The sequence below is a fragment of the Atractosteus spatula genome, chromosome 20 (genome assembly GCF_055471065.1).
Source record: "Atractosteus spatula isolate fAtrSpa1 chromosome 20, fAtrSpa1.hap1, whole genome shotgun sequence".
Taxonomy (NCBI): domain Eukaryota; kingdom Metazoa; phylum Chordata; class Actinopteri; order Semionotiformes; family Lepisosteidae; genus Atractosteus; species Atractosteus spatula.
The window spans coordinates 9,151,006-9,167,037 of NC_142725.1; the positions used below are offsets into that span (position 1 = coordinate 9,151,006).

A 16,032-nucleotide genomic window follows, 5' to 3' on the forward strand; every position below is an offset into this window, starting at 1 on the left:
CAGCTTGGCCCTGTGCAAGCAGGTGTGCCAGGCTGTGGGAAAGCGTGTTGCTCTCTGTCGCGTGGCAGGGGTCTGTATGAACGGGTTTATCCATGAAAAAGGCGCAGCAGCCTCTGAACGTGAGCGAGTGTGTACCGAGCCGCGTCTCTCTAACCCGGCCCGTTGTCGCGCTTTCGCAGTGAGGTGCTGGCCCCGGTGTTCGAGAGGAAGGCCATCGAGCTGTCCCGGGTCGACCTGTTCCTGGACCAGTCCAACACGCCACTCTCCCTCAGCTTCGAGGCCTACCGCTTTGGGGGGCACTACCTCAAAGTGAAAGGTAATAATAATAATCGCTTGCACTTCTATAGCGCTTTTCTGGACACTCCACTCAAAGTGCTTTACAGGTAATGGGGATCCCCTCCACCACCACCAGTGTGCAGCCCCACCTGGATGATGCGACAGTATGCTCACCACACACCAGCTCTCAGTGGGGAGGAGAGCAGAGTGATGAAGCCAGTTCAGAGAGGGGGATTATTCGGAGGCCATGACTGGTAAAGGCCAGGGGGAAATTTGGCCAGGATGCCGTGGTTACACCCCTACTCTTTTTAATTTTTTAAATTTTAATTTTCAATGACCACAGAGAGTCAGGACCTCGGTTTTACAGCTCATCTGAAGGACGGTGCCTTTTTACAATATAGTGTCCCTGTCACTATACTGGGGCATTAGGACCCACACAGGCAGCAGGGTGAGCGCCCCCTACTGGTCCCACTAACACCTCTTCCAGCAGCAGCCTCAGCTTTCCCAGGAGTCTCCCATCCAGGTACTGACCAGGCTCACCCCTGCTGAGCTTCACCCTGCGGTCTTTGTGGGTCCTAATGCCCTAGTATAGTGACTGGGACACTATACTGTTAAAAAAAGGTGCTGTCCTTCACATGAGACGTAAAACCGAGGTCCTGACTCTCCGTGGATGTTAAAAATCATTAAAAAAAATTACAAATTTTCTCTAAAACAGTGGGGGTGTTACCCGGGCATCCTGGCCAAAATTCCCATTGGCCTTTACCAATCACAGCCTCCTAATAATCCCCAACTCTGTTTCCTCACTTCCTCACTCTGTTCTCCTCCGAGAGCTGAGGTGTGGGGAGCGAACTGGCACACTTTGTAGGGCTGCACACTGGTGGTGGAGGGGATCCCCATCACCTGTAAAGCGCTCTTGAGTGGAGTGTCCAGAAAAGCGCTATAAGGTGCTTGACCTTGTATCAGCCTGACTGATGGCCTCTTGTCTTGACTGATGAGCTCTGGTCTCTGCTCTGTGAAAGCGAGTGGTGGAGCTCCCTGGGCTCTCAGGCCTGCGCAGCAGTGCGATGCCCAGAGTTGTTTAATTCTGTGGTAAGAGAGAGCTGCCTGATGAGACACTGCCTGTTTTTTCCCTGTGGGAACAGGAGGAAGGCAGGAGCAGGGAAGTGGGCTGCAAAGGCAAATATTTGGCATGTTACGACAAAAGGCTTTTTTTTCTTGAAAAGCCGTAATATTTTCCTTACCCTCTTTTCCCTGCTATGCATCTCTGTCTGTACGTGTCGCACACAATACTTCTCTGTCTCTCGCCTGTTACCTTGTCCCCTTAGGCAAAGCAAATGCCTGAGCTGAAGAGCCAATTCTCTTCAGAATCGAATTTATCAAGGTCTGGCTTTACAGAGAGATTTGCTGCTGGTTTAAGATGAAGTGAATGTGCTCTTTTAAGGTAACCAAGTCAACCACAGTGCAGTGACTCATGTCTTTTCTCTTTAAACTTCCCCCTCCTACCTACTCATGTTTTACAGCACAGATCTCATAGACAGAACCCGCACATTAGCGAGATTAATGAAAGGAAGGGGTTCCTCTCTTGCACAATTAGTGTGCAGTGAGATTTGCAAGCCTCTTCTATGAGAAACTGTTATATTACGCCACAGCCATGGTGAGCTAATCTTAATTATCTGTATTTTGGGAATACTGGGAAAAATATGGATTTTACGGACAGGAAACGTCAACCCTGGTCAGATTCGATTTTGTCTTGCAGTTCAATGGATGCTGCAGAGGGACTGACTTTGTACTTTCTGCATCACCCAGCATATTCTGTAGGAGAGGGGTTTTGTGAGAGTTGTGTGATGCTTTTTTGCCTGCAGTCTTCAACATGACACCAACAAAATGCTGTATCTCACGTCAGTCAATCTTCATTTTACAGAACCAATTTTACCACAGCACTGTCAAAGCGAATGTAGGATAGTATAAAGGTACACTAGACCCAAAGAAAAGCTGCAAGCAAGACATCATAAGAGCAATAGATAAAATCAGTGTCATGAAATCATCCTAGGCTATCATCTTGTCTGTGTAATGGCATAATTCACAATTTCTAGCAAGCATAGAAGGGTCACCAAAGTCTTTAGACTAAATCTAGTTTGTGTGCAAGATACGATTAAATCCAGCGTCTTCTGGATTTATTAATAATGTGATATAGAACAGTGGACCCCAAAAGGTGTTCCTGGGCTCTCCTGGCTATGACCCTAGAATTCATGCCCCATGATAAGGAATGTGCCATATCGGTATTTGCTCAGGAATCGGCTTTTCCTGTCATTTATGGTGCCGCCTTTAATGAGGATCTTTGTGGCCAGGGGTACTCATTTCAGCAGCCCGTTATTGATATCAATCAGCATTTTCATTCGGAGTGTTTGGGAGCCGCTCTTGGAAGAGGGCTTTGGGAGCCGCCAGGAGCGAGTGGCGAGGCCCGGAGGAGCAGACAGACTGCAGCAAACGCCTCACGTCTCCCCGTCTCTCTCCCTCTCCTTCCCGTCCTCCCAGCGAAGCCCGGAGATGAGCTGAAGGTGGAGCAGGGGGTGAAGGACCTACGCTCCCTCAGCCTGCCCAACATGAAGCCCTCCTCCGGGCAGAACTCCTACATCCTCACCCCTGGGTGCGAGAGAGTGGAACATGGCTCCCTGGGGCGCAGGGACAATGTGGATTTGCTGGTTAGTGGGTCTGATTTTCCCTTCCGTCTGCGTGCACTCGTTCCTGCTTTCACCTTTCATTTGATCCGTTTCTCTGACACCGCATTTACACATGAACGGCCCTGGAAAACGATATCTATCATCTTGTCACTTCTAGGAAATGCAAAACGCACTGTAGATCACTTTCTGACTGCTGTGCCAACTCTTCTCCTGTGGGTGTCAATCTACTTAACAGATTATTTCTTATCGGACCTCGCCACACAGGCTGGGTCTTCAGTAGCCGAACCGGTAGCCCACAGCCCTGCTGTATGTGTACCGTGTCTTCTCCTTTTAGTGTCTGGTGTTGTGTCACATGCAGGAGAACCGTACACTCAGGCTGCATCTGCCAAGTCCTGTGTCAGTGAGGCAGGGGCTTGTATGTGTGCCTTCTGTTCCACCGTGAAACCAATCCAAACTGGTCTCTAAATGCATCAGTAGAAGAACTGGGGCTGCAGGTCAGGAGTCTGGGACTGTGTGGCCTGGAGCCATCCTAACTCTTCCTGTGGTTGTCTTCCACAGGAGTGTGTGTGTGTGCCTGTGGCTTTCCAGGGAGGAAAGGTTCAGCCGTCGAAAGTGTTTCTTAGACGCGCCGTAAACAAGGCGAATCTTCGTGGCGTGGTGTGGGAGAGCGTGTCTGGGCTGAATCCGGCGGAGATCAGATTAAGCGTGACTGTTTCGCGTGTGAAGCCTGCATGGCGCGCTGATCCTAGGGGCCATAGCCAGGCGTGAACACAGCTGTGCTATTGCTGCAATCTGGGCAGCGCTCCGTGCTTTGGAGGGGAAACCACACGGCTCAGCGGCTCTGTGTGGGCACGGATTAGGGACTGAGATGATTACAACTGTTCCTGGCTTCTTTGCCGAGCTCTCTGGCTCGACCCCTGGGCTGTGGACTTGTTTTTGTTTGTCTTCATTTTATTGCTTTTTATATGTGGTTTACAGTAAACCATGGATTTAATGGATTACTGGGAGGTGGGGGAGGGTTATTGCTGAATGTCCGTTAAATCGCAAAGTAATTTTTTTCAGCCCCAAACCATACTATTACAGTATATGAGGAAAAAATAGATCTGCTTTCTGGATCCTTTGACTTATTTTTTTGCAATTAACACAAAGTTAAAAAGTCAATAAAAATTGTTCCTGTGCCCTTTTATCATAAATAAACAAGTGCTTTATTGCATGTCATAAATATACCGTATACTAGTGTAAAATTCACTAAAGCATAAAACACAAACAAAACCCATTGTAAGCAACTGAACTACCACTATAGGGCACTGTTGGTATTCCTGATTTTACCTATGTAGTATTTATTTTTACCTTGATTTGTTATTTTTGTGCATTTTCCCATTATTTGGTGGCTCTCAGGAAAATCCAGTAATTCTGATTTTACAGAATGGATTCAAAAGATTAAATCTACTAGTCCATTAAACCTGAAGTCCATTATAGCAAAGCTTCATAAACCAAGGTTTAGCTGTACTTGTTTGTCATAAAATAGGCCATTCAGTGCACTTGCCCCTGAATAAATCAGTGCAGGGAGCGATTAATTTTTGCACAAGTGTAATGCTCTGAAACTGCAGTTACTGTATGTGCAGGTTGTTTAATAGTGGGATGTTAAGAGTCAACAGTATGTGGTGGATTTAAAGCATTTGAATGTGAACGACTCACATTTCAATGCCTTAAATGCCTTAAATCACACTTAGTCACACAACAAAGTCTGATTTCAAATGACGTCAACACTCTGAAGTTCAGTGGAGCACAAGCAGAGGTAAACTGATGAATACTTCATGCTGCTTTTCCATGGTCAGAGTGACTTCAAACGGTTTTTTAAAATATTAACCATAGCATATGGTGGGAGAAGTAATTCAATTAATAGAGTTAAGTTCAATTCAAGGTTCTTAAAATTTCAGGCATTGCCATGGAAGACTTTTTCAAATAAAAGGGTGCCTCACAGAAGCAGGTTATCATGGCAGCATTAGTGCTTTGTGTTTCTGGGTGCCACAGTCAGGACTGGGTGCATTGATGTCATAAAACTAACAGTCCTCTGTCAGCTCAACGACCCCAAATGAGTCTGGCAGCTTTTTCCTGAAGACAGATGCTTCCCAAGTTCTGTTTTCCATTGTGATCACATGTGCACAAAGTTGAAATTGCACCAGTGCAGTATAAACTGTAATGTGTACGATCACAAAATGTGGTCCTGTCAAGTGCATTTGAATAAGTTTTAAGTTGACCTAGATTTAATATTCTGGCACTAAAATGCACTAGATCTGAATATGACGTAACGCTGTTCCCTTTTCTTCTAATTTGTGTTTTGTCTTTCCGTCCTTTTATTTGACGTTTCAGTTTCTATTTGAAGGCGTTTCACTAGAAAGAGGATGACACCAGTGTGTCAGAGCGGATGTGCTCCGAGGTGTTTTTCCATGATGGAGCTCTGATGTAAAGCCCTTGTTTTTGCAGAAGAGGGGGGTCTGTAGTTTTCCTGTGACGCGTCTCGGGAGACGATCTTTGTCAGGACTGTGGAGAAGCCGTCTTGAGGAGGATAGAGCTCCTGTCAGGACAGGCAGAGGGGAATGACTCAGTAGTGCTCACTCCCTGCCCCCGGGCCCCACAGAACAGACACACAAGCCTCAATTCACACCTCTGTCTGCCACAAATTGGTCAGAGCACCAGAAACCCAGCCTGCTCTTCTCATTGCATAGAGCTGAGAATACACTGCTTCTGTGTCTAAAATAGCTCATGACACAGACAACTCTCTATTGTGATCCAGACCTTGGATTCATGGTTTTATGTTTTGTCTTGCTCAGAACATCCACCAGGATTGACAGAGAATAGGAGTATTTATGAAGGAAATAATTGGTTTCTGTTTTTCTTCTCTGTGAGATCTTTTTCTCAGTTGTACCGAGAAGGTTGTTGAGCTTCAGAGAATCACTTTTATGGTGTTGTGTATGTGTCTGTATCTGGAGAACCATCCAGGCTGGTTATCCAGTGCTTTGTTATCAACTTCTGTGCAGTAGGGGATATAGCTCTGGACGTGTACCTGGAGGGTTGCAGGTTCAAATCCCAGGTGGTGCATTGCTATAGTACCCTTGAGCAACGTACGCACTTTAGATTGCATCAGTAAAAATGCACAGCTGTCCAAATAGGTATAAATGTTAGTCATTTTGGAGGAAAGTGTCAGTCAGACAAATTAATAATAATTGCTAGGCTGCAGAGAAACCTTTTGACCTCTGTCCTCTGTCTAAACAATCAGTGGGTCTGTGGCTGGTCGGAATTTCAGACAGCGTTACGTCAGCACTTCTAAAAAGGCAGCGGTGGCAGAAGTTTCTGTGAGGTTTTGTTCTGCACATGTGGCTGTATCAGTGCCCAGAATGAGACGGGCTTTGCCAAAGTGTGTGTCTGTGTGCTTTTTCCTCGGCAGCTGGGGCAGGCACAGCTGGAGAGAGATTCCCTTGAGAGCGAAGTCTAACAGGGCTAGGACAGGCCTGTATTTTTGTGACTTTACTTCCTCGTACTGTTGCTCACTGATCCTGTGCTGGGATTGTTCTGCACTGTTGGATCTCTCTGGGAATTCCCCTTGAGAATGAAAGGTTTGGGGAAAAAACGGGATAAGGTGGAAGAAATGAGCCCTTTTTCTATTGTTTGTGTGTCAAAGAGCAGCCCTGTGGTTTGTTTTAGACACTGTTGCCCAAAGGTTAACAAACACACAAAAACAGATTTCATAAAAACCCCTAAATGGATTGCCATGCAGATTATGGTAGAGGTAGTCTGTCATATGAATTTACACGGACATGACTGGCCTTGATTTCGGTGATGAAATAAGAAACCGCAGAAAATAAGCACCGATTTTTATTCGCCAAATATATGTGGAATGGGAGACAGTCATGGAGGACGATTATAAATACCGAGTACATACACGTCTTCTTCGGCACTCTGTTGTGTGGCTTGACGGACCCATGCCTAAACAGAGACGTGATCGCCACCCGATTTTCCCTTGTGCTGCACGCACACGTGTGCACATTGCCCACACGCACAAGTTTGCATATAACCTGAGCAAAAACATCTGCTTTTGAAGAAATAAACTACAAGGAAACACCCGAGGACACCAACTGCATTATTTCTGGTGACAAAGGAGACAGTACTGGAACTGGCAATCATATCAGAAAAACAGCATTACGTCCTTGAATGGATTCCATTGTGTTCTGCCCGGAATGGGTTATACCATGCAAAAGACTTATATAATGCACTGATAACGTCAGTTATCTGTGAGCCTGGTCAGAGATAAGGCCCGTTCTGAGCTCCAGCTTTGCAAGCTGTGTGGCACACAAGGACACCGGCGCAGGCTGGCGTGCAGAGCGGCCGGTCTGGGCTGGCGCCAGTTGCTCTTCGCCCTCGCGGACCCCGCTCAGCCATGGGGCGGGACGCGGCAGCCTGGAAGCGCCGGGGTCAAAGGTTGCGGCGGCTGCCCGCAGGTGTGTTGTGGCAGAGCTGCGGTGGTGCGCGCGCGCACGCACTGGGGGGGGCCACTTGCCGGAGGAGATCGGAACGGACACTCGGAGAGCGGAGCGCCCAGCCCGCTGGAGGACGACGAGGAGCGCCTGGGAAGTGGTTTGCGCGTTCCGACCAGCGCCGTGCTAACGATGGGGGCTGTGGCTCCAGAGGGAGAGAGGCAAAAAATCAAGGGAGCTCTGGGAGAAGAAGGAGGAGGGACGCCCCCTTGTCCTGTTGTTTTTCCGTCCAGGAGCTCTCACGTCTGTTTTTTGAGGTTTTATTTCACCTTTGCTCAAGGCCACTGCTTGTGATAAACGCCTCTAAACTGGAATTCCAAAGCCCGTGGATGTAGTTTTTTCGTAGGGTGGGAAGCTGTCCGTCTTTCTTCTCTTGTGCACCCTCAGCTCTTACTGTGTTACTGATCGAAGCGTACGCTTAAAGTAATAATTACTGTGGCGTTGATCCTGATAAAAGAAAATACGCACATTCCAGAAGCAAACCTGGAGAGAGTTATTTTTAATTTCATTAATGAGCGAATATCATTTTCTTTAAACTCCAAACCCACAGCTGTAGGAATAACAAGGTGATTATCGTGAGCTCAGAGTGATGACATGAGTCATTAGGAAGATTATTCTGCAGGTTGGGACAGAAGCATTCACGCTGACTAAAGAAGACGGAGTCCAACCTTTACTGACAGAATATTAAACATTCACAGAAGGGGATTACCAGCACGCTTGATTACGTTTCTTAGGGTGTTTCTTAGGACCTGTTGTTTCTTGTTCTCATTCTTGATTCCTTTCAATTGTTTTTAATTATTCTCCCATTTCTGCATGCCTGTTTGTGCCCCCTGGTGGCGGACTGCTGCCCCTGCCTGCACTAGAGAAGCCCGCTGTCATTTTTAAGAATTCCAAGCTGGAGCCTGGAAGCTTGACTGGATAATCTGACGTCTTGTTTTTTCATAAGAAGAAAAAACTGTAGGTGCTCTTTGTGTGCACTCATGACTTCTTGACCCGCGGGGAAGGCTTTGTAACTTTGCTGTCTGCGATGATGATCACCTGTGAAGCCTAATTAACCAGCCACGCTTCAGACCCGGTGTATTCTGGAGCTGAGGCCAGATTCTTTCCCGACACGAGTGATGCCTCTCTGAGCCTGGAGCAGCTCGGGGTTCAGTGCCGCGCTGGGTTATAAGCTTCGCCAGAGACTCCTTGCACAAATCGCGCTGAGGTTCGAGGGCACTGTGCCCCCGGCCTGAGAGAGCTGGGCTTTATTGCTGCCCTGCTCATGGAGAGGGCAGAGGCAGGAGGCTGAGGAGTTCGGCTGTGTCCACCCACAGGAGCCGGCCAGGCCTGCCCGAGCCTGAAGGCTAGAATGCTCACCTTCCGCCACAAGACCTGGGACGTGCCCAGCAGCCCCCGTCAGCCCCCGCTGTGCGAGGGCGTACTGACCCGCTACAGCTCGCTGACCGACCTGTCCCGGCCCCGGCCCTGGGACCCCCCGGACGGGCAGACCCCCCGGGGACTGGTGGCCGAGCGGGTGCAGACGTTCGGAGGGAAGGGAGGGTACGTCCGCACTCTCTGCTCCCCAGACGACAGGGAGGACGCTAGGAAGAGCGGGTCAAAGGTAACGATGAACCGGGGGACAGTGGGAACTGACCGCTGTGGCCTCCTAGAATGTTTGCCTGCTGTGTTTTGCTACTGGAAACCCAGTGCAGTGGCCTGGATCCCTGTTGTGCTAATGGAAAATACTTTGTGAGTGCAAAGCAGAGTATATGGAAGTGTAAATAGTGACTCCAATCAAATTCCCTTGCAGGTGTTAATGTAAAGGTTCAGGTGGGCAGCTGCGTCAGCATACGCAGGCTGGAAAGGAACAAGTAATAGGTTTATTCCACGCTGAAAAGAGAGGAAAGAAAACACAACGTTTTGGCCGTGGAGCCTTCTTTAGGTGTGATAATATAAATGCCACTGCCTGCCTGGGGTCAGGTCATTCTGTGATCGCACATTGTCATACAATAATGTCTTGACTCTTGAGCCCCAGTTTTTGGCAGTCAGTGTAGCAGATGGAGGTAAAACGGTGCTAACCAGGTGCTACCAGGTATGACAAGCTCATCAGAGTGAAGAGGCTTATCTGACACCTTGTGGGCTGAAATCAAGGGCGGCTTTTCGCCCTTCGCAGGGACAAAAAAATTTTATCTTTCTTTTGGCAAAGGCATTGTCTCATTAAGCCATGCTTTCAAGTTGTATTTGTTCAGCCCCCACAGCAAATGCCTGTTGTCTTGGAAGGTCATTATAATTGGAATGCAATGCTGCAGCACTGCCGGGAAATCAGTACCTACTGGGGAGGGGTGCTCGGTACCAGGGAATGCAGTACACATGAGGCTCTAGAGTAACCTGGAGGTTTAAGAAGGAATGTTCTGGCTCATGCAGCTCTCAAGAGCATTCCTTTTGGACACTAAAAGGCAGGTGTGAGGCCATATTTGACTGCCTTCCCTGCCTTGCTGGCTGTGTTCAGTCTGTTCAGGTATTTGATGAGATGCAGAGCTCTGCCTTACTATTCAGTTGATCTAGGTTTTAAAAGCGCGTGGCAGGCAAAGCATAATTCGCAAGGGCAGATTTCATGAAAAGTGTAACAGAAAAAAGGGATCATTTCCAAATATAACACTGTCCATCACCTCAAATGATCTCAAATGATCCTCAAGGAAACAGCATTTACTGTTTGTTTTTTTTATAGATCTCGAAAGCTTTCTTGACATTGTATTTGTGTTTCTTTTTAAAAATAAAAACACAGTGAGATCCAACACGCTGTGAGGCCAGATCGCACATGCTTGTGTATGAGTGTAAAGTTGAGCAGGCCAGGGAATTAAGACCATGCCCCAAAAAAGAAAGTAACTTTCTCAGCTCGCACCCTGAAAGCCTGGCCTTTGAATTTTGCTAATTAAATCAAAGGTTACTAATACTCGAGAACAACAGGGGAAAGCAATCAGTCAGTGCTAAAGCTGATAACAGGTGTGTATTCCTCCAGTCTGGCTTGAGTGCAGCCACCTCAAGCTGATTATCTGGTGCCTGAATGGTATCACTGACTTCACTTTCTCCTGCCCTACCCTTAGGTGCTTTCAACCATCAGAAATCTATCTGATTAGCCATCAGAAATCCTTCTGCTCCTTTGCTTCTTACTTCTGATGCAGTATTGTGCAAGACATAGTTTCATCGGCATCATGATGTGTGAACATGTGATTACATAGGAACAAGTAAACGTTTTATCCGCGCTGAACAGAGAAGAAAGGAAACACAGCATTTCGGCTGGGGAGCCTTCTTCGGGTGTGAGAAAGACAGGGAAGTCAGCAGATCTAGAAAAAGATTTGGAGGAAGGCATAGTGGGCCGCAGCAGAAGTAGGCTGAAGCAGTTTCGTTCACGTGTGCTGGAGTCTGGAACCAGCAGCCAAGCCATGCTGTAGGAACAGACTCCACTGGCTGTTTCAAGAGATCCTGCAATCGGTCAGCTTCTAGCAAACCAAGTCAGCAACATGTCTCCAACCAAGGGTTTGCAACCTTAAAAAATGAGCACACTTGCAATTGAAGTATTAAAATACAGGACGGGATTTGATAACTGAGCCTTGTGAATGTGCAGGGCCAGATGCAGGAGATTTGTACCAGGGGTGTGAAATTACTGCGGAATTTGGTGTGGTTTTTGATAGGGTGCTGCCCTTTCGCATGTTATAGCTGTTATCTGGGATTAATGCAGGTTTGAACTTCATACAAATATGGGTTAAATGTGAATCTTGTGAAAGAGCACAAAACTGGCAGCTGTTTTCACAGCAGCTAATGTTAGCAGCCCCACTGCCTGGGTAGGATTAATTTTATTAACCGGTCAAATCAAATTAGTCCTGTTGAAGAAGAAACGAGATAAAAAGGAGCACAAAAGAGAATCCCTAAGGTTTTTTAACTCCTGATTTTTCTGTAAACAAGCAAAACAAAGAGCAGTCTGTAAATCAAGTCTTCTGCCAGGGCCATTGGAGTAATTGGCACATCTTGGTGTTCTGTCTTAAATTCACTTGCTGTGGAGCGGTTTAACGTGACTTATTAAAGAAACTAGATAAGGACAACTCGGTTACACAGAGCGCTTTACTTTTGACCCTCCCTTCTCTTTCCTTTTAAAATCCACTCTTCTTAAATTTGAAAACTAGAAAAACAAGTGTTTTGACAGCGACGGTTCTTAGCTGCTTCATTTTCTGTTGAATCCCTTTTGTGTTCGTTCAGGATAAGTTTGTTTGAACCCACAGGCTGACTTTTCTTTAAGCGGACAGCTTAAAGAAACTGTGGTGTTGAACACTTCTTCAATCTGTGAACTAAAAACATTGAAAGACAAAAGTGTGCTTTCTGTTGCTGTGTGTCTTCAGACTTGAGTGCTTTAAGTTGTCAGTCTTTGATCTGCTGAAAGTTAGCAGAAGTTGCATTGTTAGGTTGTTTCATCCGAAAAATAAAAATAGCTGCTTTTGTCTGTTTTTAAAATCAGATCATCCAGGGTTTGGACTATTTTCATTGTTTCTTTTTTAGACAACCTCTGGGTGCTCTGGTTTCCTCCCACAACCCAAAGGCATGCTGGTAGGTTAATTGGCTTCTGGGAAAACTAGCCCTGCTGTGTGTACTGAGTACCAAGTAACAGTTGCAGGGACCTAATTAAGCCAATACACAGTTCAAATACATAATTAGTGCCCAGGCAATCGGCTCTGTACAGACAATAGAAACACAAGAGAGATGGCCATCCAGCTATTAATTCTGTTAGACGACTTGATGGGATAAGAAGACAGTTTAATTGGTGTGCTTTTCACCTTTAGCAGTTAAAATTCAACAGCTGTTTTTTTACCAAGAGTCCTGATAAAGCAATCGTTTAGAGGGGCTGAGAAATTGTTTCTAATTTGGCATTGCAGAGCAAGGCAGTATGTGTCAAGATGCTAAGTAGTAGCCAAACACCACAATTAGCGACTATAGTTTCTTTCCATCAAGACCATTGGCTACTGAAGTTTTTTTTTCAGCAAATTTGTTTTCAGGGACATTTTTAAAGCCTAATGTCGTGATTGTTTTGATCGTGATTTAAGATCAAATGTCTCAAGCAGACTGGTGCGCACTGAGATGATTTTATGAAATGATTTCATTTCTGTTGTGATCGCAAATGCAGGCCCATACCCTCTGTCTGGGCAGTAAGTCACCAGTTAATGGCAAAAGAGGTCAGCTGTGTGCAACTGAATTGGGCCTTGTCATGCCAAATTCACAGCTTTAGATCTGTATGAAAAATTAGTCAAACTTAGCATTTTGTCCTGTAAGTCCATTATCTAAGAAAGTGATCATTTTAATATTAGGTTTGGTTTTATGTAACAGCATTAACAACAGTATTAACAGTGTTAATAAAAAGAAGAAGAACTGAGATTTGTCATCAGCTGCAGAAGGCTATTTTAATGTTCTAAGGTACTTCCACTGTGTGTGTGCAATTTCTTCTTAATAATAATAAATATATATATCGGTATGAATCTAAACCTATTAATATTAAGAAGTTATTTGTTGTCAGTGTCCTCTCACGGCTGTTGCTCTGGCCACACTAATTCACCTGTCACCTTCAGTGTCTGTGGTGTCAGCCCTGACAGATGCTCTCCCCTGTGGTGGCCAGTAGCCCAGGTGTCCCACCGGTCATTGTCATTGTGGTCATTGTCTTGTTTTCCCAGGGGCGGGCAAAGCCCTCCAGTTTTAGAAGCAGGGGCGCTTGTAACTGGCTGGCGCCTCGAACCCACGGTGCTGCTGGGCCAATGAGTGGCCAGTGGGCGTGGCCAGGGAGGAGACAGTTGGGTGGGTCCTGCTGCAGACTGAGACTAATCTAATGAGCTGGGGCTGGTCGGCTGTGGACTGTGGTCTCTCTCCTTCCTTTTGGCAACCAGGACCATTTTCTGTTTGCGTTTTCTCTAGTCGTTTCCATATTTCTGTTAGAGTTCCTTCACGTGGGTATCGGAAGAGACAGGGCGAAGGACTGCTATCCTGCTGCCACTGTTTTTCGGAGGCTGGTTTGCAGTCAGGTGGTTTGTGTGTTTGCAGCTGTTTAGAGCCCTTTAGGCCTGGAGCTAGAGTTCTTTTTTTTTACCGGCACCCACACCTTCAGGCACGGGGCTCTGTCTGTCTGAGGGGTGGGCTCAGCGTGTGACTGTGGGGTGGAAAAGGAGGAGACAGCGAGAAGGAGCATGAAGGAGAAGGGGGCCCTGCACCCTGTCCCAGAGGACAGTGGGATCAGGGCGCGATTCGGGCGCCTGACAGCCTGGCGTAGCTGGGACCTGTTGCACCTGATCACGGAGAGCGACCCAGTGGAGGACCGCGCCTATGTCCGGCCCGAACCACAGCTGGAATACAAGGTGATCCTGGGGGGTTGTGTTGCATGAACAGGTGTGTAACGCTCAAAACAGTGTCTGGTTCACGAAGCCTTTTAATGCTGGAACCTCAGATCTCTGGATAAGTTCCAAACTGCTTGATAACCGTTTGGCTGTGAAGTTGAGGCAGATTTGGTTTTAATGGGAAAATCGGACAAGCTTGTGCGGCGCAGATTATTTCTCACTTTGTCACCATTTGCATGCCCAGTGACCCTCTCGTAGATGAAGTGTTAACTAAAGAGGAACTGCGTGTTCTTTAAGATAGTCATTTAAATATTGAATGCGTTTGATGACTGGTTAAAATGAAGCACCTTCATGAAATCATGAAATCTGAATGGGGCAGTGGCATGTGTGGGTTTTATGACATGACATGACATTTGGTTCATATATGCAAGTGTAAGCAGGATTAGTAAATATTTTATTTTTATATATAAATCTTGTGTTCATTATTAATTACGTTTATATGTTTGTAGTCACAGCCAGAAGTATTGGCCCCTCTGTGTTAAGATCAAGATATTCACAAATTCGCTAAGTTTCGGATATCTGTGCTGTATCAGACGTACATATTATCATCGCCTGTCTGAATGTAGTCTGCTATATTTTCTGTGTAGTAGCCTGAATCATTTCATATGTGTCTGAAACAGAATTGATTAAAAACAATAATGTCATAAGAATAAGTTAAGACAATAAAATAATAGTGATTTTATGTGTTTCATATTTCTGGATGCAATGAGGAAAACGCCTGGTTCAGAAAATGTACTGGATGCTGTTTTATCAGTCTGTGCTGAAAAGATCTGTTGCAGTAATAATGTTAAGGGTAACAGTGATCACGCAAAACCTGTTCTAGAGAATCTGTACAGCTATAGTGATCACACAGTTACACTTCAAACAGAGAGTGACCTGCCTATACATTATGTGACAGTAGTATCTGGGGAATGGCAGCACTTCTGCATGGAGATTAAATGGAAACGACTGTGCTTTCAGTTACTGGTGTACATGTTTACTCAGTCATCTTTGAATCAGCTGGCTGCTGTTACTTTTTCTTGTTTACATAGAAATCTGAGCATCATGCCATGAGACAAAAAGGGGGTTTTCAGTTTCTCTACAGAACTATCTTTTCAGATTGTTCTTCCATCTGAAGCCTGGAGGTAAATGTATTGTTTAACTTTCCTCTTATCACCAATCAGAGGAGCGTGAAGCAGCAGCTTTCCTGATATGTGGCTCCTATCATAGCTCTCCAGCTGACAATGTCTAAGAGCTGCTCTTCTGTCTGTCTATTCATTTGTTCTCAATATCAAAGTAAAAATTCTTCCAGGAAATTCAGAAGCAAGAAGCTAATTGACAAAACAAACAGGGAACTTATCTGATTCGCCATGCTTTTGTTAAACAGTTTCCTGTCTTCAAACCTAGAAGTGAGTCGTTTTGTGACAGATGTTGGCCAGTGTGAAAATAACCGGGCTATGTGACTCCAGTTGTGTTGAACTTAGTGACTTCGGTTTAGGCGGACAAGACTATTGGTCTCCTTGCTGGAGTTCTCCAGACTGAATGAAGCATAATTTTGGTGAAAGGTTGTGTAAGGTAATTGCTGTTTATGGGAGACTGAAAGTGGCTGACTGTCCTGTCAGTCTGCAGCCTGCACAGGATCTGGAGGTCCAGAGTCCAAATTACTGTCCCACAGCAGTACTCAGGAATGTAGTCACCCCTTGAGAGTCCTGTATGTAAATCTCTCTGTTTGGTCTTGATTTAGAGATTTCACGTTATGCTTTATGAAAACTTTTAGGTTGTTGACACTCTCCACAAATTATTAAGCAATAACAGCAACCTCAAGATCTTTCTCGTGTTCCTAGCACAGCTCTTAATTGTTTTTAGCTTTTCCACTTTTAAACTGGTCTGTGCTCTCTCATCATCTGACTGGAAAATAGAAAACGTTGCGCAATGTTTGAGGCATCATGCTACTGTTCTTTAAAATGTAGTGTCTGTGATTTAGTGTCTGTGTTTTCTGCCATAGGCTGGGGCTCTGTGTGAGAAGCTAGAATCAGACATGCAGCCTCACTGAATCTTCTGTAAACAGCTACACTGCTGAGACTTTTGCAAACAGCAACGTTGCAACATTTGCTCAGTTTGCTCAGCCCTGAACAAATGGACTATTGATTC

General features: G+C 45.9%; 1 protein-coding gene across 2 annotated transcripts in view; it reads left to right on the plus strand.

Moving 5' to 3' along the window:
- LOC148817493 (pleckstrin homology domain-containing family G member 5-like) overlaps positions 1 to 16,032 on the plus strand; it is a 99,269-nt gene that overhangs the window by 64,373 nt on the left and 18,864 nt on the right. Inside the window, exons 7-8 of one of the 2 annotated variants that reach the window (XM_088938259.1) lie at positions 180 to 316; positions 2,812 to 2,978. In XM_088938259.1, the coding sequence (XP_088794385.1) occupies positions 180 to 316; positions 2,812 to 2,978 (304 nt within the window). Of the gene's footprint in view, positions 1 to 179; positions 317 to 2,811; positions 2,979 to 8,761; positions 9,096 to 16,032 lie in introns of those variants that run through there. The other variant, XM_088938260.1, reaches the window with a different exon arrangement.